Below are 23407 nucleotides of genomic sequence, written 5' to 3' on the forward strand. Positions count from 1 at the left end.
GGTGACCTTATTGCTCTCTACAACTACCTGAAGGGAGGTTGTAGACAGACGGATGTTGGTCTCTTCTCCCAGGCAAGCAGTACCAGAACAAGAGGACACAGTCTCAGGCTGCGCCAGGGGAGGTTCAGGCTGGATGTTAGAAAAAAGTTCTATACAGAAAGAGTGATTGCACATTGGAATGGGCTGCCTGGGGAGGTGGTGGAGTCGCCATCACTGGAGGTTTTTAGGAGAAGACTTGACAGGGTGCTTGGTGCCATGGGTTAGTTGGGCGGTGTTGGATTGGTTGATGGGTTGGACGCGATGATCTTGAAGGTCTCTTCCAACCTGGTTTATTCTATGTATTCTATGTATTCTATGTATTCTAGTTTTAAAAATAGGTGCTAGTACTACACAGGAATGCCTGCCTCCCTGGTTTCAAATAGACAAAAGAAAAGTCTCATGTTAGTAAAGCTGCTACACAACAACTTATTCTGCACCTAGCAGACAATTCTGTTAAATGGGAATGAAAAGTGAGGTAAAAGACAGGCAGAAAAACTAATGAAAAGACTAGGGAAAGGTAATTAAGGGGTTTTTTTAATGCCTATTAATAATAGCTTCCACACTTTTTTAAAGTGCTGTGCTTTTTTACAGAGCACTCCTCAGATAACTCACTTATGAACAACAAAAATATTCTACTCTGGTGTCAACAAGCATACAGAATAACAGATATTTTTATGATAGCTTGCTGCTGCTCTTAGTTGAACAATTTTTCTGTAATTCACCTCAAATCTGGCTTCATGTCCCTCAAGCCTGCTTTTAGGCTTACTACAGAATGATTTTGAATTAGTCACATCCTGTTACCTGATACATCCCCTACTGCAACATCAGACTATTAAGTAAAACATGTAATTGACAAACTAGTTTGAAGACGTCTGCTAGCCAGTCTATTTTGAGCTAAGAGTTTAATCAAAATGTTTCATGAAAACAAGATGAATAGGAAGATTTTGCATCATCAATTGAAAGCATTTCTGACCAATAAGCAATCCTAACTAGAAGTGCTAAACATTTTTCAATTACCTTTCCCGAGTCACCTAGGCTGCAGGGTTATTAAAAATTCTGTTTAAATTGATGGTAAGTTGCCTCCTCTGCCTACTCCTTTTGCTCTTAATTGATTCTAAGAAAGTTCATGCTCCAAACTCCTATTAAATTTTGAATCCAGGTAACAATAAAAACAAACCCCAAACTTCAGCCAGTGAAAGCGGAATTCAAATGTAATTGCATGTATATTATATATGTAAATTCCATTCTTAGAATGGAAATGTTAATATAATCCCCAAAAGAAATCCTATTTCTGCAAAACATAAGCTTCCATTAACAGTCCATAAGTTAATTTTAATTCATATTAGTAACTTATTGAAGATTAAATTCTTAGTTTTACTTGTATCATACCTAGCATCTTCTTGCTGTAATGCCAGCTGGCTATCCAGTCGTAAAGACAACAGCTGCTTTTGATGGATTGCATCATTAAGCTTCTCTTCCAGCTCTTCAATCTAAAGAATATAAGTATGAAATGAAAGAAAAAAGAAGTTACCTTGATAACTTTAAATATCACTGCAATATTTTACATGAAGAACAACCTGAAAAAAAGAGCGGAGAGTTCGATACCCCAGGTAGCACAACCATGTTTGTCTAACAAGACCTCTAAATATGCTAAAGCTTCATAAATCATGATAGGGATTTTGCTCTAATGAATAAAAAAAAATAAATAATTAAAAGACTCAGTTAAAAAATGTTTCTTTTTCAGGCAAATAGCTACTTGTTAGCCAGTTTCAAACCAGGCTTAAAGTCAGAGCAGCAAGCCAGTGAAAGCCAGTTAGTACCTAGTGGGTTGTAAATGTGGACTGCACACAAGTATAGCAAAGCTGTGACACCTTTCTTAGTTTCATGCATCTTAGTGGAAGCAGTACACAACAAAATCTCCTACTCTTAGCATGTTAATATATTTTAGTTACTTCTTCATTGTTTCAGCATTCACATTTCTTTTCCTAGTATTTCACAAATTCAGGTTAAAAGTCCCTGTCAAGCTGCTTGCATTAGTGATAAAATTATTCTTCATTTCTAAAAAAAACCAGAAAATGCATCTTTTTCCTTTGTTTTTAGAAAAAACAAACTCAATCCCACCTCATTAATTTATAAGTACAATGATTTGGAGCCAAGTTGCACAAGATTTCACTTCCTCCCTTTTCCTCTTTAAAAATATCCCACCACAAACAAAACCAAACACACCCCTACCCAAAAAAATCCAAAACAAAACAGAAAACCAACTAATGTAGGCTTTCAGCACGCAATTCACAAATGCTTTTCAGAAGTTTCTACCATACTTGGAAAACATCAAAACCAGGAAAAGATTATACAACAAAAGATACAACACTCCTTACCTTGGTCAAATATTCTACCTTCAAGTTGTCAATCATCAGGTTTTTTTGAGATAATTCTATTTTAAGCAGTTGAAGATTATGGAGCAACTCTTTCCGTTCAATCAGCTGCTTAGTGATTTTAACAGTACCTTCTCTCTCTTCAGAGGAGGAAACATCATCAGTTGGCACTGTGGTTTCTAAGCTAATATCTTCAGACTCCAAGGAGCTGGAAACGTTTACTTTCCTGATTTCCTTAAAGCTTTTATGTGACATACTCCTCCACTATCTGCGAAGCTTTTTTTAAGTTATACTTTGAGACGAGCTCCCTCAAGAATCAACTGTAAGGATCAAAACATTTAAGTAAAAGGCATTATGTCATCACAAAAAAAATAACTAGTTAAGCAAGACCACTAGTAATACTTCTCAGCATCACATTAAGGTATCTTTTTCGTTCACCCAAGACAGACATTCTAAAAACAGGGTAGTTGCCTGAATAATCTTCCTAAGTAATTATTAACCAAGGCCTTGACTGCAATAAGCTAAACACCAGAGTGAATCAAATTTACTAGTAAGGTCTTATAGCTAAATGAAGATGCACACACACCATTCACACTGTTGGAAGGGCATGTACCAAAAACTCCTGAGACCCATTAGGCAAACAGTGTAAGAAAACATCCAGAAAGAGGCATAACAGGACTTATTGGAGAAAATGGTTAAGGAATACTTTGACAGCCACCTTCGTCTTCTTTAAAGACGTGACTCCATTGTTCTTCTAAACTAATTTTCTTAATGGTCACACATCCTTTCACGAGCACTTGGTGCAGACCACAACTTTTACTTGAGATGCACAGACTAACAAACTTTGTTCAAATGACTTCAGAGAATCCGTTAGGTTGGAAAAGACCTTTTAAGATCAACCGTTACCAAGCCCACCATTAAAACATGGCACAAAGCACCACATCTGTATGCCTTTTAAACATCTCCAGGTATGGTGATGCAACCACTTCCCTGGGCAGCCTGTTGAGGCCTTTTCCTTTTGTCCTATCGCTTGTTACTCGGGAGAAATGACCGAGGAAATGCTGCCCTCGGAGCCCAAGCCACCTAGTTCCAGCCGGGCCGCCCTGCGGCGAATAGCACGGAATCCGCCAGAGGCTAGCTCTCCAGGGCCGCCGCTGGCGCCTCCGGTAGGGCAGCGCCACCACCCCCTTCCCCAAGGCAACTGCATCTCGGTGGGGGAAGCTGTTGTTCTGCCCGCTGGGTACTCCGCGGATGGCAATGGTCAATGCCCAAGCAGTAACGGCACACAACACCAAATAAAGAGAACTAACCTTAGCCCACTGATATATCCGCACCCGGTCAAAAACTTACCTCCACCCGGCGGCCGGAGTGCCCGACAGCGCATGCGCACCCTTCTGCCTTCCCTCAGGGCTGGCTGAGGCGGGGCTGAGAGACGCCATCACCACGGCGACCAGGAGGACGCCGCGCGCTGCTTCCCGCGCTCTGCCGCGCGGCAAGCTGGGAGGCGGGGTCTTTCCTTCCCACGCACCCTGCCCGCGGAGCGTGCTGGGAGGCGTTGGGGCTGGGAGGCTGCGGCTGTGACGATCGCTCTGCCGATCGCTCTGCCGGTCTGCCGCGGTGCGTGCCGGGAAACGCTGGTGTGGATGCGGCGCACACCATGCTGAAGTCGCGGACGTTTCTCAAGCGCACGCGGGCGGGTGCCGTGGTGAAGGTTGTGCGCGAGCACTACCTGCGCGACGACATCCCCTGCGGCGCCGCCGCCTGCCGCCTCTGCCCCCCGCGCCCCGCTGGGCCCGGCGGCGGCCTCGAGGCGCAGCCCAGCGGCGCTGCCAGCAGCCTCTGCTCTGGGCCGCACTATCTCCTGCTCGATACCAACCTCCTCCTTCACCAGGTGAGCGGCTCCCAGAAGAGGGCTTTGGGAGGAAGAGAGGGGGCGGACGGCCGCCGGCTTTCCTCAGCAGAACCACAGGCCCGCATCTCTCTTTGGCCCAGCCGCATCTCTCTTTGGCCCAGCCGCATCTCTCTTTGGCCCAGCCGCATCTCTCTTTGGCCCAGCCGCATCTCTCTTTGGCCCAGCATTACTCTCTGCGGAGCCATGAGCCCTGCTCCAGCCTTAATTAAATCCTTGCATTTCAGGCTAAGGGTTCAGGCCTCGTTCCTGAAGAGGCGCTTTAGCCGCGCTGTCGGGTTTGGGTTTTTCTGTTGCTGTGTTCTACTTGATGCCTGGATGGGTTGTCTTGGCTTTCCATGCTAGCTACTGTGGAGGCCGTCAGCATCACCGAGTCTAGACTGGTTTTAGACTATATTCCAGTTCTAAGTTTTGCTGTTTAAAAAGCCAGAAGAGAGAACAGTAATTTTTTTTTGTGTGTTTATTTGCTTATTTATTTTGTTGTGGTCTGATATGGGCATGGAAAGCCATGTAAGGAGAGTGGGTAGACTCTGAAGCAGCGATCAGGATCTTCCCATGGTCACTGAATTTTCCTAAGTACCTCTTCTGGTTTTCAGATTCTGTTGCAGGCTTAGGTTCTTTACATGGTTATGTAGATTTCAGCTAATGAATAGGGGGCTGCAAAATCGTCCCATGCACAACTCCAGAAGCATGGGATGAACTTTACTTTGTAGCCCATCACTAATTGTACAAGGGCTTGAGTCTGGGCAGTGCAAACTGTAGAATTCCCGCCTGGACGCAGTGAATTTTCAAGGTCGGTGTTTGGCTTGTGATTGCTTTTGAATACCTCTGTAGAAAGTAGAGTGGCCCTGTGCAGACATTGAAGACTGGAAGTAATTAATGAATTCTAACATGGTATGCTCGAGAAAGGGGCACAGCCCTCCCATGTTTTAGCAGCTACCCGTCCTAAAAGTTCTAAGGAAGAATTTTCTTCCCAAAATAAGTCAGGTTGTTTTCCAGCCTGTTACCCATGGATTTCTTGGTGTCTGTTGACAGAGTTTGTGTATGCATACTATAGAGCACTCTTAGAATGTGCCAGGGTACACTGCCATGGACCAGAGTAGTGGGGATTTGTAACAGTTGAAAACAGTTTTTACCTAGGAACTGGAACAGAATTACAAAAATAAGACTTTGCCTGGTAATTCAGCTTGTGCATAGGATAATACTGAATTTCTTGCCAATGGACATGGCTTCAAGTCTTTTAGGTTATCTAAAAATCAGGTGCAGAGAAGCTTAGTCTGTCATTGCCATGCCCTCAAGTCTTATTGCTGTCTCAGTTTGGAGATGGGTTTGCACAGTTCCTTGCCATAAGCTTAGGAAATTAAGTTCACCATCTCTTTCTCCTGGCAACACTGCATGGCTGTCAGGAATTGGCAAAGTGATGAAAACTTTTCAACTAATATCCTCCAAAAAAAAAATTAAAATTAAATCAGTGTTTGAAAAGGTGAAAAGCAGCTAGCATAATTCCATTTGCTTTGAGTCTGCAGAAATTAAAATTGCAATGAAACAGTGGGATTGCTTTTGGAGGACTTAAGCCTAGGAGGCTCAGGGGAGACCTTATTGCCATCTACAACTACCTGAAGGGAGATTGTAGCCAGCTGGGGGCTGGTCTCTTCTCTCAGGCAACCAGCACCAGAACAAGAGGACAGAGTCTCAAGCTGTGCCAGGGGAGGTTTAGGCTGGATGTTAGGAAGAAATTCTTCATAGAGAGAGTGATTTGCCATTGGAATGTTCTGCTTGGGGAGGTGGTAGAGTCACTGTCATTGGAGGTATTCAGGAGGACACGATGTGGTGGATTTCTAGTGATTAGAGTCCTTCATATGTTGGGTCTGAGTTCAGTGGAAGTCAAAGTCTTTATCTTCAGTACAGCAAAATTCAAGTCACGAAGAGCCTGGAAGATCCCATTTGAAATTTTTGCCCCCAGACAGGGGGAAGCCACTTAATATACTGTTCAGTTTCCTAACAGCATGAGAAATAGGCAGAAGTAGTTCAACACATTAGCTTTTTATATGCTAAACCAAAATATCTCAGTCTCTTATTGGATAGAATTGTACAACAATTTTGATTAACTTCCCTTTTTTCCCCTCAGATTGATATACTTGAAGATCCTGTTATTAAGAATGTCATCATACTACAGACAGTCTTACAAGAAGTCAGGAATCGGAGTGCACCAGTGTACAAGAGAATTAGGGACGTGATTCAAACCCCTGAAAAACATTTCTATTCTTTCACCAATGAACATCATAGGTAAGGTGTGGAATAGGGTGTAACAGAGTTGTGGTCATGTCCAGTAAAAGAAACTGGGAAACAGAACTGGAACATGTGAACTAGGTAAAAAAATTAGACTGGGGGTGCATAGAACTGTTTACTTCTAAGGAATGCTGTTGGGAAATAGTTCCATGTTCCAGAAGCTTTTCCAGTTTATTTTCAGTATAAGCATATATGTATTATGAAAATGTGTTTAGAATATTGAATAAAGTTTGCATACAAGACTGTTAACTTGAGCAATGGAATACTGATCTTTACATTTTATTGTCCCTTTTAAACACATTTCAGTGCTTATTAGTTATGGACATCTTGGTCTATACCAGAATTCAAAAATCTGTTAGTCAGTTAGTGACAGAAAGGTCTAAGAAATGATGATGTAACTAATTTTGTTTTATTTCTGCTCATAAGTAGTTTTCATTTCTGCAGTATGAAATTTCTAGGAATCTTAAATCCATAGTTTTAGCCTCAATTGCCAATGAGAAGGTTACACTAGAAATTAACATTTCCTTCCTGGCTTCTCTTCGATGGCCTAGGGGGTGTTACAAGTATTAGTAGAATTGGTAGGTACAGCAATGATTCTTTCAGCCTTACAGTCTTGATGTTGTTTGTCTGAAAAATTTGTGTAAGTATGGATAAGTGTTAGGATTTGGGTTTGTTTGTTTATTTCTTTTTCTTCTTCCAATTTTATTTGTTTAGAGAAACATACATAGAGCAAAAGCAAGGAGAATCTGCTAATGATCGCAATGACAGAGCTATTCGGGTAGCCGTAAAATGGTATAATGAACACTTGAAGGAAATAGAGGATGAGGAGAAGATTCAAGTGATCTTTTTAACAAATGACAGAAGTAATAAGGAGAAAGCTTTAGAGGAAGGCATAACTGCTTATACATGTAAGTGAAGTGGCATGAACACCTGATATACCACTCAGATAACTGTCTTAGCAGTCTCTTCATGCCTAAATTCCGTGCATCTCATGTATAAATGTTGACATTTGTGCTTTTGTAGGTGAGGAGTATATAAAAAGCTTGACAGCTCATCCTGATCTTGTAGATCGTCTTGCTTGTGTATCTGATGAAGGGGTATGTTTATGTTTTCTTTTATAGAAAAAATTAAATCACAAGTTGTTTGCAGTACATTGTTGGACACTGTGGGTCAGGCTCCTAATATCAGTTTGGAATATGAAGACTTTGGACTTCATTACCATTTTGAAAATATAACTTCTTGACAACTGAAAAGAAGAAAGGAAATACTGCAGCTAGTACAACTTCAGATTATATAACTATTAGTAGGTACCTAGTATTTGCTTTAGGTAACTGACCTGAATGAATAATATAAATATTAGAAATAATGGAAAGAAATTGAAAACTACTGAAGAGTGTATAGCAAACTATTTAGATCTTGTCTGATACTTGAAAATGTATGTAAACTTATTGATTAATAATATTTTCTTTCAAAAACTGACTTTTGTGGTCAGTTAAGTCGACATAAGGGCAGATTGCAGCTCAGAGATGAGCCACATCCTTTTATATTTCCTTGTGCTTTGTATTTATCAGAATCAAGACTTAATTTTCACATAAGACTGATATAGTTAAAAACTAACTCCTCCAAAAATATGAACATTAGTTTCTTGAGAGTTAGTTCTAACAGAATGGAATAGGAAGAATGTGGAAGTGTTCAGCAGTTAGCGGTAGTTTATTCAGCTTTAAGTAATTGTCTGACTTCTCCAGTTAATGACAGTAGTGTATTCTCACCATGTTTCGTATAGCTTACAGCATCTGCTTAAACTGTGTGCCTTACTTTTTATTATGTCACACTGTGCTAATCTTGTGCTTCAGGAAGTTTAGTCAGTGTATCCAAATCAACATGAAAGTGTATGTTGCTTGTGCAGTATCTTTAAATAACTGCAGGCAAAACCAGGAAAATAGAAGAAATTAACTGCCATGTTTCTAATGCTTTTTATGCTTCATTAGAAAAATACTACTTTGTAATAGCTTTTCATTATTATAACTATTCGTATGTACATGGAGTTACAATTTTGGAGTTTGTTAGTTTGAATGTCATGTTCCTGAGCTTGGTTTTCAAGTGATCATGAATACAAAAGACTGATAATTTCTTCTTCTTTTTTTTTTTTTCCTTTCGTCTTCCTTTTTTTTTCTTCCTTTTTTTTTTTCTTTTTTTTTCCTTCTTTTTTTTTTTCTTTTTTTTTTTTTTTTTTTTTGCTTTAAAGAAAGAAATAGAAAGTGGAAAAATAATTTTCCCAGAACATATTCCTCTTAGCAAATTGCAGCAAGGAATAAAATCTGGTGTTTACCTCCAAGGTACTTACAGGGCAAGCAGAGATAATTATCTTGAAGCTACTGTTTGGGTTCATGGAGATGTGGAGGAAAACAAAGAGGTGAGTGTTTCATTTTGCCTTCATCCTGTGAACTTTCACTAGCCTCAGTAATGAATTACTTAAGATTTATTTCTCTCATGGTGACACATGTTAAAATGGAGCATTACAGTAATTTCCTTTTCTGTGTTTTTTCTGATGTTTTTTCTTGTTTGTTCAGTTGTATGGATACAAATTACTGAAATAATGGCTGTGCTTTTTTTGAAAAGTTTGAAATTATACTTTATGCTTTGATGAAGTGTTTGTAAAATAAAGCTGAATCCTAGTTAGCAGTTTTTCAGTTGACTCTAATATTGCACTTAAAAAAAAAAAGTTTGAAATATGGTGAAAGACAGAAACAAACAAGTTTGTGAGAGGATGTTCAAAAAACCTGTGGTGAGCCCATGTCAGGCTATCTTGCTTGAGTTCCCCACTATTTTCATGGTTCACGATGAATAGTTGGGCTGTATCCTTCCAAGCAGACTATCCATCTGTCTGCCTACAGGCTTCTCTGTTAGCACAAGCAGTGACAGTGGCAGTTGCCTCCTCTGTTTGTGGTGGCAGCTGGAGGTGTTTCTCGCTCTCTGATTCTTCTGTTCCTATTCTGCAATATGTAGTCTGCTAGCCTGCAAAAATAGAAGGATCAGACATATTTAAACAAAATCTGGGGAAAAGAAATTATCTTTTTATATTGGCATCCTGAAGGAAACCTAGGCAGAGGCAGGGGAAAAAGCATCGCAAACATTCCTTAAAATGTTCCTTGGAGTGCAGAGTATACATCTGTACTCTTCAGTTATACTGTTTCAATTTGGGTCTTCTGTTTCTACCATCATAAATACATGAATTTTCATTTTGTTTTCTAAAAAATCCAGATAATTATACAGGGACTGAAACATTTAAACCGAGCAGTTCATGAAGATATTGTAGCTGTGGAGCTGTTGGCAAAAGATGAATGGGTGGCACCATCCTCAGTGGTCTTGCAAGATGATGGCCAGAATGAAGATGACTTTGAAAATGAAGAGGAGAAAGAAAACATTGTATGAAATAAGTATTTCTTTGCTTTACCTTTCTCAATATAAGGAGTTGAGTCTGCAGTACTCTGACGGTGTTAGGCTTTGGATTTATACATTGTTTTTATACAAAGTCCGAAGAGCTGTTGTGAATGGACAAAATTATAAAACTTAATTGTAGTCCTACAGTTGTATTAAATACATGCTTATGTATAAAATGCAGATCCTTACTTTGTTAAACTTAACATGGAAGTTACTGAGAGGTAGTAGGGTAATAATGCAAAGCTGTGTGCTGGTGTCCAAGTTAGGATTTGCCGGAGTGGGAGCAGATGCTGTATCACAGTGTCAGTCAACCCTTATAGGCAATGCATACATTTGGAACCAGTTGCAAAATATTCTTTAGCTTCTTGCAGTAATTCTGCTTAGTGTGCATGCAGTACACACATGTCCTCTGTCCACCAAATTTTTTCATGTCTGTAAAACATGATGTTCCCACTGAATATGTGAGAATGTTTTTTTAATTATGGTGTTTAGAATTAATGGAGAATTTTCAAGCAAACTAAAAGGACTCCTAGAAATTACAATGATAGCGTGGAAAAGAAAATTGAGAAGTTTTTTAGTAAGCATAGGCAGTGGATCATTGTTCTCCTCAAGTGATACTTATTAAAAACAAACAAAAGAACAGCAAAACCCAACCAAACAAAAATAAAGACCACCAAAGCAATCATGTCACATACTAAAAATATTATAATATTGCAAAGTCAAGAAAAGGACAGGGAGGCATAGTTCTACTTATGAAATCCTCATAGAATTTGTGGCATTACAATGCCATAAATAGTTACAAGCAAGGTTTAAGATACATGCTGTGATCAAACATGTTAACATGAGTACAGGCAATATTGCTTCTGACACTTGTGTTTTCTACCAGCTGAAGACTACTGTTAATAAGGACATGCGGAGACCTACTGGAAAAGTCGTAGGCATTATAAAACGAAACTGGCGACCGTTTTGTGGTATGCTTTCCAAATCGGAAATCAAAGAGGTAAAGAAATAATCAAATTACTGTAAATGCAGATATTTTTTCCCCTTTATTGTAATTACAAATCACATGCTCCTTTTTCTGGTTGTTAATAGGCCAGGCGCCATTTGTTTACACCAGCTGATCGCAGAATTCCTCGCATTCGAATAGAAACAAGACAGGCAGACACATTGGAAGGACAAAGAATAATTGTTGCTATTGATGGCTGGCCCAGGAACTCCAGGTATCCAAATGTAAGTTTATGTGTTTTCTTCTGAACTCAAATCTGGCAGATTTTTGTGTTTACTATTAGCTACAATGCTGAATAACTTCAGAAAGTGGTGTTGTGAATTTTAAGTGCTTTCAGTGACTTTCTTTGATGGTGCAAATTAAGGAAGTCCCTGAATGCTTTACTTCATTATGGGTTGTCAAAAGGCTTGGTCCATAGATTCTGCAGTGAACATGCACAGCATATATGTGCTAACTAAGGTGCATTAGACTAACTAGGGACTGCCTTTTAGTCTGGTTTCCTAGAAAATGTAGCTTTTGCTGTGTCTTTGTTCATCCACACACTGATCACTGTCCTGGCAAGTAGTTCTGAACACATTCGACAAATTCTATCAAACTGCCAGCAAAGCAGAGTTACAGGTAATTAAGTTCTTTGTAAATACACAAAAGGAAATAAGAAAAATTGAGGACATTAGCTTCATTTTGTGCAGAACATTAAGCTTTGAGGAGGCTTCTATTGACTGTGGTACGAATGGATAGCTTGTAATGAATGATAATACAGCTGTCTCGTGTTTAGAGAAATGAAGGAAACTTGGAAAATAAATGGAAGGGCTGTTTAAAGTTAAAGACAGCATTACTGCAGAGGATGAGACATGTGAGGAAGTAGAATTGAAGTACTGGGGAGTGGGATGTGTGATGCAGCACAAACTCATAGAGAAATTATACCTCACTAGTTTTGCTGCTTATGCAGCAGTGTTTTTCCCTGGAAAACTGAATTGTGACATTTAGAATTTTTGCAGTTTTAAATGTGGAGGATTTAGTGCCATTCTAGAAAAAGAGGGAGAAGTGCAAGTTCAGACTTAGTTGATGAATGGAGAAGAAAAGATTACTTCCTATGTATAGTTTAATATTCTAATAACCTATGAGATAATGATCTCAAATACTTATTTTGGAGCAAACAATATTGCTTGATGTGTACATGTGTGTATATATAAATTCATATATATGTATATTGTTTGTCAGGGTCATTTTGTAAAGAGCTTAGGAAGTGCTGGAGATAAGGAGACAGAGACAGAAGTTCTTCTGCTTGAACATGATGTCCCTCATCAGCCTTTTTCCCAGAATGTCCTTAGCTTTCTACCAAAAATGCCATGGAGCATTACAGAACAGGTAATAATTTTTAAATTGTTGTAATCATTATGTGCCTTTTCCTTCAAATCAAACTGTGACATTCTTGGATATCCCAGTGCACTAAAAATACAGAAGAAATGTCTAAAATCATTTTGTCTTAGGGTGGACATTAAACTGGTTTTCCTATAGAAGCAAGGCCTCTGCCTTAGAAAGCTGAAGTTAGCTGAGAACTGTCACATCCGAAATTTGTTCAGCTGGATATCAGTGAAAATTTCCCTTTTAAAGAAACTTGGTTCCTGGTTCCTGGTCCTACTAATTCTCAGATTATGAAAAGACTTTTTTTTTTCCTGTTTGATTGTCTTCCTATTTGCTGTAAACCAGAAAAAAAATGCAGTACTTAATCTTCTTTCAGCATATCTGTTGTGGTCGTATAAATACATATGGCTGCACATACTGTCCTGAAACAAAAAAAACCACTCTGAAAATATTTGGTTGCCTTTCTCAAATGGTCATTGTTATTTTGATGCAGAAGATTTCTCAAAAACACTTGTCTATTTTTTATTCAGGATATGAAATACAGGGAAGACTTACGGCACCTGTATGTTTGTAGTGTTGATCCTCCTGGCTGTACGGACATTGATGATGCATTACATTGTAGAGAACTGGAAAATGGAAATATAGAGGTATTGTTGTCTGTTTTGGTTTGGATTTGTTTTCTCTTTATTCAAGCCAGTAATTTGTTTACTTTTTTTCCTTTATTTTACAAACAGTGCACTATTGGTAATAGTAAATGACATGAGCAAATCTCCAGATCTAGTGTAAAAACAAATTAATGTTCATACAACTGCAAGATGTCAATATAGAAAGGGAGTTGATTTACATTACATCAGTGTCAGAAGTGGGAGTTTTAAATCTTCTGAATTCACCCTGCTTTCTGCTCATTTGGCATGGGAAATTAACACAATTTATTTACTGTGTTAGCTGAGTATGAATATGGACACCTACAGTTAGGATAAGGAAATATCCTAAGAAAAAGTGAAGCTATTTCTCTAATGCTTAAGGAATGATTATTTTATTTTTTTAAAAAAGTAATTGAAAAGCTACAAGCTTGACACTCTTACAAATCTGATTTAGTCAGGTTTTCTTTGTCATGAATTAATTTGTAGTTCTAATAGCAGAATTTGTCAAACCAGAGGGTCCAGCAAACAGAAAAACAAAAGCAAATTTGCAGTGAGGCTTGAAGAAAATTAAAGAGGTTGGTTGAGCCCCCAGTTAAGAAGAGTTGCACTGGTAATGAGTAAAACTTTCAACTACACCTAGAGCATGCCCTTCTCTTCCATAATTGCTGCAACTGGTCATTTTTTTAACATAGCAATGTGCTAGGATTTAACTATTGCTAAATATAGGAGCTGATGAAGGGAACAGTGAATGGGTAAACTGGATTGTAACTAAAACTCTTGAGAATAAAGGTTTTTTTTCATGTTGAGAACTATTTCTTAAGATACATAACATCATGTTTGTTTTTTAGGTTGGTGTACATATTGCAGACGTGAGTCATTTTATTCGCCCAGGAAATGCTTTGGATGAGGAATCAGCAAAAAGAGGAACAACTGTATATCTGTGTGAAAAAGTAATTGTTTTCTATATAAAAGCTGCTTGTATCATAGACTCAGTCAGGGTTGGAAGGGACCACAAGGATCATCTAGTTCCAACCCTCCTGCCATGGGCAGGGACACCTCACACTAGATCAGGCTGGCCAGAGCCTCATCCAGCCTGGGCTTAAACACCTCCAGGGATGGAGCCTCAACCACCTCCCTGGACAAGCCATTCCAGGGCTTCACCACTCTCATGGTGAAGAACTTCCTCACGTCCAGCCTGAATCTCCCCACCTCCAGCTTCATTCCATTCCCCCTAGTCCTATCACTACCTGTTATCCTGAGAAGTCTCTTCCCCAGCCACCTTGTAGGCCCCCTTCAGATACTGGAAGGCCACAATAAGGTCACCTCGGAGCCTTGGATTTTTCCTGGCTTTCCTCTTTTAATTCTTGAGAGTACAGATATCGCTATGGGAAAAGAAAAAGGTAGATTCCTTGAGCTGTAATTTGCTCAAGACTGTTGAAATGAAGGTGCTTTCTGTCACTCAGCATGCATAGCAAGAGGGATTTTTTAAATTATTTTTCATTTTAAACCTGTTCTCTGTAGAATATTCCTTTCAGTTCCTCTTTGAAGCATGAATAATACATAGTTGTGAAACAGCTGTTTTCATACCAATGGGAAGTTGTCAGATTGGCCTGATTCTGCTTTTATCCATTGTTTTTTCTTGCAATGGCTAAATCTGTGTTGTTTCCTGTGATTTGTATTCATTACAGCTGTACTCTTTCCCTAGTTTATTTTAACTTACTTCTCACAGACCACAATTTCTATTCAGAAATAACTGTTACTAAAAACCTGATCATTAAAATGGATCATAGAGTGAATTTCCTCTGAAGTAGCTTACTTGTCTTTCAGAAACCTAAGCTTTCTTAGGAAATTTAAAAAAAAATTAATTCTATTACTAAATATATTAAAATACTAGGTAATTAAAATAAGCACTTGTAACTGGTCATAACTATTGTTCTTTACTTTGTAGAGGATTGATATGGTTCCAGAGTTACTTAGTTCCAATTTGTGCTCCCTGAGATCTAATGTGGACAGGTATAAGTATATGGTCCATACTTCGATCCTAACAAGAAATCCCCAGATGTTTATATCTGGATTTTAACAGATTTTTTTTTTCCCTGTTCTTCCTCTCTTAGGCTTGCATTTTCATGTATCTGGGAGATGAACCATAAGGCTGAAATTCTAAAAACCAGATTTACCAAGAGTATTATTAACTCCAAGGTTAGTCCCATAAAGATTGTTATACCTCAGGAAAAAAGCCGGAGACCCTTTTTATAAAAACAGTGAGCAATAGACTTGATAATTAATAAAGTTTTCTTCTTTCTGTTTACTGATTTTATATTTTCTTAGAAAGTTATGCTTAAACCCTAAAAATAAATAAAATATTTAATGATTCCCTGTCCTAAACCAGTAGTGCTGCTGTGTTTTCTGTGCAGTTACTTCATTACGATATTTCATTTTGAAAGTATAGATGTATTGATACAGATATTGGACATAGTGGGTATATATACCAGCTAGCCATAAGTTTCAGTTAGATTAGTGGACTCTGTAGGTGTTTAATCTGATTAATTTCTGAAAATTAGTCCTCTAATGTATAAAATAATTCTGTGATCAGCATTGCAAAACCCACTGTTAATTTCTTAATATTTCTCATACCTCTACCCTGTTTTGTCCTTTATTCTTTGAGAATGACATGCACTTGGGCACTGAATATAAACCTCTGTATTGTTATGAACCAGCTTTGACAGCCAGGTTCTGCAAGACAAAAAGATGTTTTTCTTCTCGGTATTCAATTATGAATCATGATGTGTTGTTTGTTACCTCTTCAAGGCTTCTCTTACTTACGCTGAAGCACAGATGAGAATTGATTCAGCTGCTATGAATGACAACATTACTACCAGCCTGCGTGGACTAAACAAACTAGCAAAAATTCTGAAGAAGAAAAGAATTGATAATGGGTAAATTGCGTGCTGTCCCTATTACCTTTTGTTCCCTCATTTTTTGTCTAGGTATTTTTTTTACTGTCAAACTGTATAATGGTCCTCTGGGTCCATTTTTCCAGTGAAAATCCTTTGAAAGAGAAGTATTTTGCCATTTAAATTTGCATTAAAATGGCTATCTTAATTTCCCCCAAAATATAAATTTGGCTTAATAATTTTCCTTCACAAATTCAATATGGATCTTCTGCAATCATTAGAAAAACACAGAGGACTAGAATTTGAAATTTTGGGAGCGACTGTAAATGTCTGTTAGCATCATAATTTCTGCTAATTTGAATATTAATTCTGATTTCCAGTTTCTTTCTTTTTTAATTTCTGATAGTTTTGAATTACAGTTTCGTGATGAACCCAGCTGTTGTGTACAAGCTTGCAACTCAGCCACTGTGTCTGCTTTACTTTGATTCATCAATACCACTTAATGTCTTCCAGAGCCTTGACACTTTCCTCACCAGAGGTTCGTTTCCACATGGACAGTGAAACTCATGATCCTATTGATCTGCAGACTAAGGAACTCAAGTACATGTTTTATTTTTTCTCAATTATTTAATTCAGGGAAGGGATGGAATTGAAGATGTGTTTAAGTAGCAGCATTTAATTAATAGTGTACAAAGTTCCTATAATTGTGCAGGACAGAGGTAAAATTATTTGGATTGGAAAGGATCTTTAATGATCATCTTGTTTAAACCTCGTGCTTTTTCACTAGATCTAGTTGCTCAGAGCCCCATTCAGCCTGGTCTGATTTAATGGAGCACTGTGGTCTCATTTCTACATCCCAGTAGCTTCTCTGTGATGTTCTTCTACTGGTATTAATCAAGGAGAGAAAGTGGAATTTGGGAGTTGTAGATTACTGAAACCTTAAGGACAGCAGAGCAGTGAGTGCTAGAAAGGGCCCTACTGATTCAATTTCTGAAGATACTTTCTCTGCTACTACTACTTAGTTTCTAAAGTGCTGAAATCTGCACTTCAGTATACTGTTACTACTTAAAGGTATGCAACATGGAGCTTTCAGACTTCATATGCACGATATTTGAGTTGTACTATTAGGAAGAAATCAGGAGGCTTATCTCTTGGTCTTTTAGTGCATTTTAAAGAGCATTTTAAATGCAGTTTGCTATTTCAGAATATTTTAGGGTTTTTTCCTTCCCACTCCTTACTGAAACTGATTAAATGTTATGCTTTTAGTGTTAAAATACTTGTCTAATTGTCTAACCTACCACTTAATATTACATAATATAATTAGGATGGTGGAATATTTCTTCATTGGACACTCAAATATATCATTTAATGCTTTTCTAACAGTGTGAAATATTTTATATTGATAGAGAAACAAATTCCATGGTTGAAGAGTTCATGTTGCTTGCCAATGTCTCTGTAGCACAAAAAATTTATGAGGAGTTCCCAGAGTTTGCCTTGCTCCGGAAGCATCCTGCTCCTCCTCCATCAAATTATGACATCCTCGTGAAGGCTGCAAAGTCCAAGGCAAGTTTTTACCACACTAATTAAGTGAATTAATTATAAAAAGCAGTATTTTCTCTCTGTGCTCTTACCCTTAAAAGTTGGAAAGCAGCATTCTTAAAGTGTATTACTGGTACTTGTTGCAAGATAACTAATGGTGCTTCTAGGTAAAAGGAAGAATCTTCTGCTTTTTGCACCATTTCTTAGGTCAAGAAAGCAAATCAGTCTTAAGTCTTTCATATTGTAATTCATGTGCTGTGGGTGTTTCTCATCTCCAAGTTACACATGACATTTTGAGTGACTTTTTGTCTCTGGATGATGTACATTATTGTCACAGAATTGTGATGAAACTTAACTTTGTGTGACTGGAAATGAAAAATTCTTCTGGATTTTCGTGCTACGTGACCTTTTTCCTTGGGGAACACTGGCCAATAGGGAACACTGTATCATACAGTACCACTTTCACAAATCACTTTTCCAAGAGTAAGTTTTCATAATTTTGTGGAGGAAGTACAAGAAGGTTGGTTACTGTTTACATCATGCTTGGATAAGAATCTGTGTGGCACAAGTACTATTGGTTTGGTTTGGTTTTTTTGCATATCACTTCTGATTTATTCAATAAAGGGGTGTAAAAATCAAACCAAGGGAAGTAAACCTCTCAATATTAGCATAAAATGTTGCTCACTTCTGAATTGGTGTCTCTTCTGAATTCCTAGGCTACTGACTTAGCTTGTCATATTATTGCACAGAGCACTAGGAATAATGAGGGAGGGCCCTGTGCATGGGTGGATGATTCTTTTGTAATGGTGCCATTGCATCAGGTTACTAGATGTGATACCTGTGCCAGTTGTTAAGATTAGCATGATTGTCGCTGGTAGATTGCTGCTTATACTCTGCTCATATTTGCTAGTAACACCTGACCTTTTCCTATTTTCTTTTATTTCTCTCACAGAATTTGGAAATTAAGACAGATTCAGCAAAGTCTTTAGCTGAATCATTAGACAAAGCTGAATCTCCTACATTCCCCTATCTAAATACACTGTTGCGAATTTTGACCACTCGCTGCATGATGCAAGCTGTTTATTTCTGCTCTGGAATGGATAATGATTTTCATCACTATGGTTTAGCCTCACCTATTTACACCCACTTTACCTCACCTATTAGAAGGTACTTCTCTTTTTAAAAAGTTTCAGAGAACCAAAAAGGGATTTATTTGGCAAGAAATTCTATTTTAAATGGTGCTGTTCATTTAAAGCAAAATACTGCATCTTTTCAGCTGGACATTTCAGTTGAAACAGCAGTGAATTTACATGGTGATCCATCTTCATGTCAGCTGCCTGGTTTACTGTCTGTGACTCCTGAGGTCTAATAAAATTGTTTCTAAAGACACAGGAAAAGAGGAGAAAGACATCCCTAATGCATGTCATTCACACAGAAATTAACTTTGAGATCACTTAGCATTATATAAGTCAACCAAAGACTGAGGCAGTTTGGTGAGTCATTTTTTAGGTAGAAACTATGTTTAAATTTTGAGGAGGCTGTATTTTATTGACAAAAATTGCTGATCTGAAACTTGCCACAATCATTGTTGCATTCTAATGCAATCATACATCTTGGAATATGAGATTGGGTTGGTTTTTTTTTATTTCTTTTGACCAAGAAGTGTCTGAGTTTTGAGGGAAAACAATAGTCATCATACTTTGCTCCTGAGAAGTAATTCAAGTGAAATCTCCTACGGTTTGATTTTTATGTAAAAAAGCCTGTGCATTAGGGTGGGTGATTTGTGGAGTTTCCAGGAGTCCTAACAGTGAATTTTAGCTCCTAAACGATGGCTGGTTTATGGGAAAGGGAATAGGGAGTGTCTTAATCTGCTGGTGAAACATCATTTTTTTACCTCAAAATGTAACTGCATCAGTTTTGTAAGGATTCAAAAATACGGGCTCTTCTTAAACATTCAAAATCCAGGCTCTTTTGGTAGCATATATTAAAGGATTTATCTTAGAAGAGTGTAGTTCATTCTAGCTTTACAGACTGTACCTTTGATCAGCAGAGAGTGATCTTGAGGGAATTATCAGCAGACCATTATTATTACAAAAGCTTTTTGATCTACAAGATTCATAGAACCAACATTACATTAAAAAAAATAAAAGTGAGCTTTGGCATGTCATTAATCATTTAATCTCATCGTTGCAGGTATGCTGACATCATAGTACACCGGCTTTTGGCAGTGGCAGTAGGAGCAGACATGACTTACCCAGAACTGACGGATAAACACAAACTAGCAGATCTCTGCAAAAACCTCAATTATCGACATAAAATGGCTCAGTATGCACAGAGGGCCTCTGTTGCTTTCCATACACAGGTGAGTACTTCTGAGATGTGAGGAGTAGCTGCGGACAGTTTGTGTGGCTTTTAAAGGAAGGGAGAGAGCGTGGAGTTGTGCTTTATAGAGCAAAATTGAGTGCCTGCAGGAATGGTCAAGAATGAGGGCTGCTGCTTTGAGGAAAAGCTATGATGTTGCATTGCTTGTTCTGAAAAATTTAGGGCAAAAGCATCTTGAGGATTCTTTTTACTTTGTGTTTGTTATAAATATGATGAAGGCTTAGCACTACAGTAATGTTACAACTGGTTCATGGGATTTTATGTATTTTTAAATCTGCTTTCAGTAGATGGTGTGTATAGATTTTTAGTTCATTAAAGCCAGTATATTGGTAATCCAAAAGGCAATGTCCTACTGCCCCCTTTTTTTCCCCCTTATTTATGTATCTTATTGTTGTTTACAGCTGTTCTTCAAAACCAAAGGCGTGGTGAGTGAAGATGCGTTTATATTATTTGTAAGAAAAAATGCAGTTGTGGTTCTGATTCCCAAGTATGGTTTGGAAGGAACAGTCTTCTTTGAAGAAAAAGGTAAACCAGCACCAAGACTGGATTACGACCCTGAGGTACGTTTTACAAAGTTTGTTCTTAAGTGCCTTTGTTTTTTGATTTAGTAAGTGAGCAGAATGACTAAAATCTATTGTAGTTGTATTTAGAAGGGTAAGAGGCTTCTCTAAATGCAAGCTTATTAATCTGTAGTATTATAGCCCCTATGGTCTTTATAAGACTAAATAAACAGTTTCTGACAGGAACTGGTTTCTGTAATAGATATATAGATATAACTATTTAGTTATCTAAGTACATACCACAAAAACATGCATACCATGTGACACCTTGAACAAGCAGGACAGTAATCTGCGTTCATTTTTATTGACACACAACATTAATGCTTTCCTACAAAAATACATATTTGTATAAAAGCAGGAGACTTTGTAAGCAATGAGTATTTATGGAAAATTTCAACTTCCAGGAACCATCACTTACTGTGGAAGACACAACATTTCATGTATTTGATAAAGTTCAAGTGAATGTTATGTTAGATGCTTCCAACATCCAACATCAGAAAATTCGGATGGTGATGGTAGAACCGAAGGTAAGGCACGAGATTTGTGTTTCACAGACCCGTATTACCCTTCAGTAATCTTTAAAAAATCAGCATGTGGTAAAATTGAAAGTTAACCCAGAAGAAAAAAAATCATTTGGCAGCAGATTGTAGCAATTGCTTCATATCTATTCTCAATAAAATACAGGTCTGCTTTTACCGTGCTGAAAAGAATAATAGGCTCTATATTAAATTTCTCTGCTGGGCCTGTTAAGGATATTTCCACTGATGGGAAGGATGATGATTTGCTGAAGTAATATCTTTTGAATTTCATGGTTCTGTAATCAAATCTCCTTTTTGAAAATCTGCCAAAACTCAGTTGGATCTTCTTTTTGCTCCAGTAAATTGCAGCGCAACTGTGATGGGTGGCTCAGAAGGAAAATCTGTGCAATTGCTGGCTGTAAATGGCAGTCCTTTCTTACAACCTCCACAATATAAAAATTTCCCCTTAACAATGTTGTAAGAACTGTAATATTCTAGTAACTCTGTTTATGGTCTTAATATTTTTCAATTCTATCTTCCTAGTGCATCTGGGACACAGGTTTTCACCTGGTCTCACGCCTCAGGCCTGCTGAGTATTTTGCATGCTGTTAAAAAGACGGTGTACCCTCATTAAGTTACACGTGACTTTTTTTGGTAAACAGATAGTGGTAGTAATGAAGCATCTGTAATCATGGAGGGAAAAGGAAACCCAAATTAAGCACAAGGCCTTTGTTGTTTAAACAGTCAAACGTTATTTATTTTTTCTGTGAGAAATTGGCTGTTTCCAAACAGTTTCTGCCAAAGGTAAATGCCTTCTTGCTATGCATTGGCCAATACTGCAGTGGTGCTGGTTTTGAAAGCAAAACTAAAAGTTTTGGATTAAGAACCTTTTACAGCTCTCTTCTTCTTGCTTCCTGCTTTCTTAGCAGTCACTGAGGCATCAAGAAAAGTGTCCAGCAGGTTTAGGGAGGTTCTTCTTCCCCTCTGCCCTTATGAGACCACACCTGAAATATTGTGTCCAGTTTTGGGCTCCCCAGTTCAAGAGAAACAGGGACCTGATGGAGAAAATACAGCAGAAAGCCATGAGCATGATTAGGGGCCGTAAGCCTCATCCCTATGAAGAGAGACCGAGAGACCTGGGGCTGTTTAGTCTTGAGAAGACTGAGAGGGGATCAGATCAATGTCTGTATGTGAGGGGTGGGTGTTAGGGGGAGGGGGGCAATCTCTTTTTGGTGGTGCACAGTAATAAGACAAGGAATAATGGATACAAACTTGAACCTAGAAGGTATACACAACACGAGGAGAAACTTCTTTACAGTGAGGATGACAAGGCACTGGAACAGGCTGCCCAGGGAGGTTGTGGAGTTGTCTTCTCTAGAGACTTTCAAAACCCACCTGGATGCCTTCCTGCGCAGACTACCCTAAGTGATCCTGCTTTTGGCAGGGCAGTTGGACTTGATAATCTCTGGAGGTCCCTTCCAACCTCCTAACATTCTGTGATTGCCAAACAGCTGAGAAGGCAGCATGTATAATCCTGGTGCAAAGGAACTACTGGCATTTTAGTCTGGAGGGATGCTGCTCCTTGTATCTCCCTTAGCTTTCTCCAGCTTTTACTGCAGCCAAGTAGTCCAGCTGTGACTATTACATGTAGACCCTCTTTTACATGACTACTAACAGAATTTTCTGATGCTGATAAAGGGTTTGTACAAAATCTGTACAACTAAACTCAAGTTTTACCAGGATGGTATTAAAATTGAGTTTGGAATGTTCTGAATTCTCATTATTTTCTTGCTGTAGATACTGGGAACCGATGTGCCTGGAAATGTGTCTGCAGAGAATAGCAGCAAGAGTGAACCAGAGAAAAAGAAAAAGAAGCAACAAAAATAGCTGGATACAAGAATTAAGAGGAAGCCACCTGTGAATCATTTGTATTTATGTATTTTTCCCTACAAGCAAAACTCTTGAAAGTTTACTTTCAAATATGCATTTTAACCATTTGTAAAACTGCCATTTTTTATAAAAAACCCCAGTTTTTATAGAATACATGTATGCAGGAGAACAACATTTTTAAAACCATGTATGGCTCTAGTTTTGTCTTAATGGGTGAAAATTAAATCCTTCTGCAAAGTGAAGGGAAAGTTGTATTTTATATATGTGTCTTTGGTTTTTTTTCCAAAAGCCATTCAAGTGTGAGTTCAGTGCATTCCTTTAAGCATCTCAGAACTGTGGCACTTACTGGTGTTAAGTGCCAACAATATACTCTTGAAAGAGAAATTCTACAGCCTTACACTTCCTTCTGGGAAAGTTCTCTTTCACGCCACATTAGCTGTGTATATATGCACAGGGAGAGAGGAACCATGCTGTAAGAGTGCATTAGGTTTTCCCTAGACCTTCAGGCATTGAAATCATTGCTTAGCCTCTGATGAACTGCCTTACAAAAAAGGAT

General features: G+C 38.3%; 2 protein-coding genes across 2 annotated transcripts in view; one reads left to right on the forward strand and one right to left on the reverse strand.

The window, feature by feature from the left end:
* PIBF1 (progesterone immunomodulatory binding factor 1) overlaps positions 1–2730 on the reverse strand; it is a 133272-nt gene extending 130542 nt beyond the window's left edge. Inside the window, exons 1-2 of the mRNA XM_054163097.1 lie at positions 2418–2730; positions 1429–1529 (exon numbers count right to left, since the gene is read on the reverse strand). Of these exons, the coding sequence (XP_054019072.1) occupies positions 1429–1529; positions 2418–2669 (353 nt within the window). The 5' untranslated portion in view covers positions 2670–2730. The remainder of the gene's footprint in view (positions 1–1428; positions 1530–2417) is intronic.
* A 1300-nt stretch (positions 2731–4030) lies between these two features.
* Positions 4031–23132, forward strand: DIS3 (DIS3 homolog, exosome endoribonuclease and 3'-5' exoribonuclease). Its single transcript, XM_054163023.1, has 21 exons — positions 4031–4305; positions 6452–6609; positions 7327–7520; positions 7636–7709; positions 8858–9025; positions 9874–10038; positions 10940–11053; positions 11146–11283; positions 12281–12427; positions 12955–13071; positions 13917–14018; positions 15017–15081; positions 15183–15267; positions 15877–16004; positions 16476–16562; positions 17369–17525; positions 18454–18668; positions 19695–19863; positions 20285–20443; positions 20848–20970; positions 22759–23132. Exons 1-21 carry the CDS (start codon positions 4072–4074, stop codon positions 22846–22848), a joined length of 2889 nt encoding a protein of 962 aa, XP_054018998.1. The 5' UTR covers positions 4031–4071; the 3' UTR covers positions 22849–23132.
* Positions 23133–23407: the final 275 nt, after the last annotated feature.

This window comes from Dryobates pubescens, chromosome 7 (genome assembly GCF_014839835.1).
Source record: "Dryobates pubescens isolate bDryPub1 chromosome 7, bDryPub1.pri, whole genome shotgun sequence".
Taxonomy (NCBI): Eukaryota; Metazoa; Chordata; class Aves; order Piciformes; family Picidae; genus Dryobates; species Dryobates pubescens.

Bases quoted from the DNA above. Each gene is read 5' to 3' on its own strand.
- DIS3 (XM_054163023.1), top strand. From the start codon at position 4,072: ATGCTGAAGTCGCGGACGTTTCTCAAGCGCACGCGGGCGGGTGCCGTG. The intron at 4,306-6,451 runs GTGAGCGGCTCC...TTTTCCCCTCAG, and splicing joins CCAACCTCCTCCTTCACCAG to ATTGATATACTTGAAGATCC. The intron at 11,284-12,280 runs GTAAGTTTATGT...ATTGTTTGTCAG, and splicing joins GGAACTCCAGGTATCCAAAT to GGTCATTTTGTAAAGAGCTT.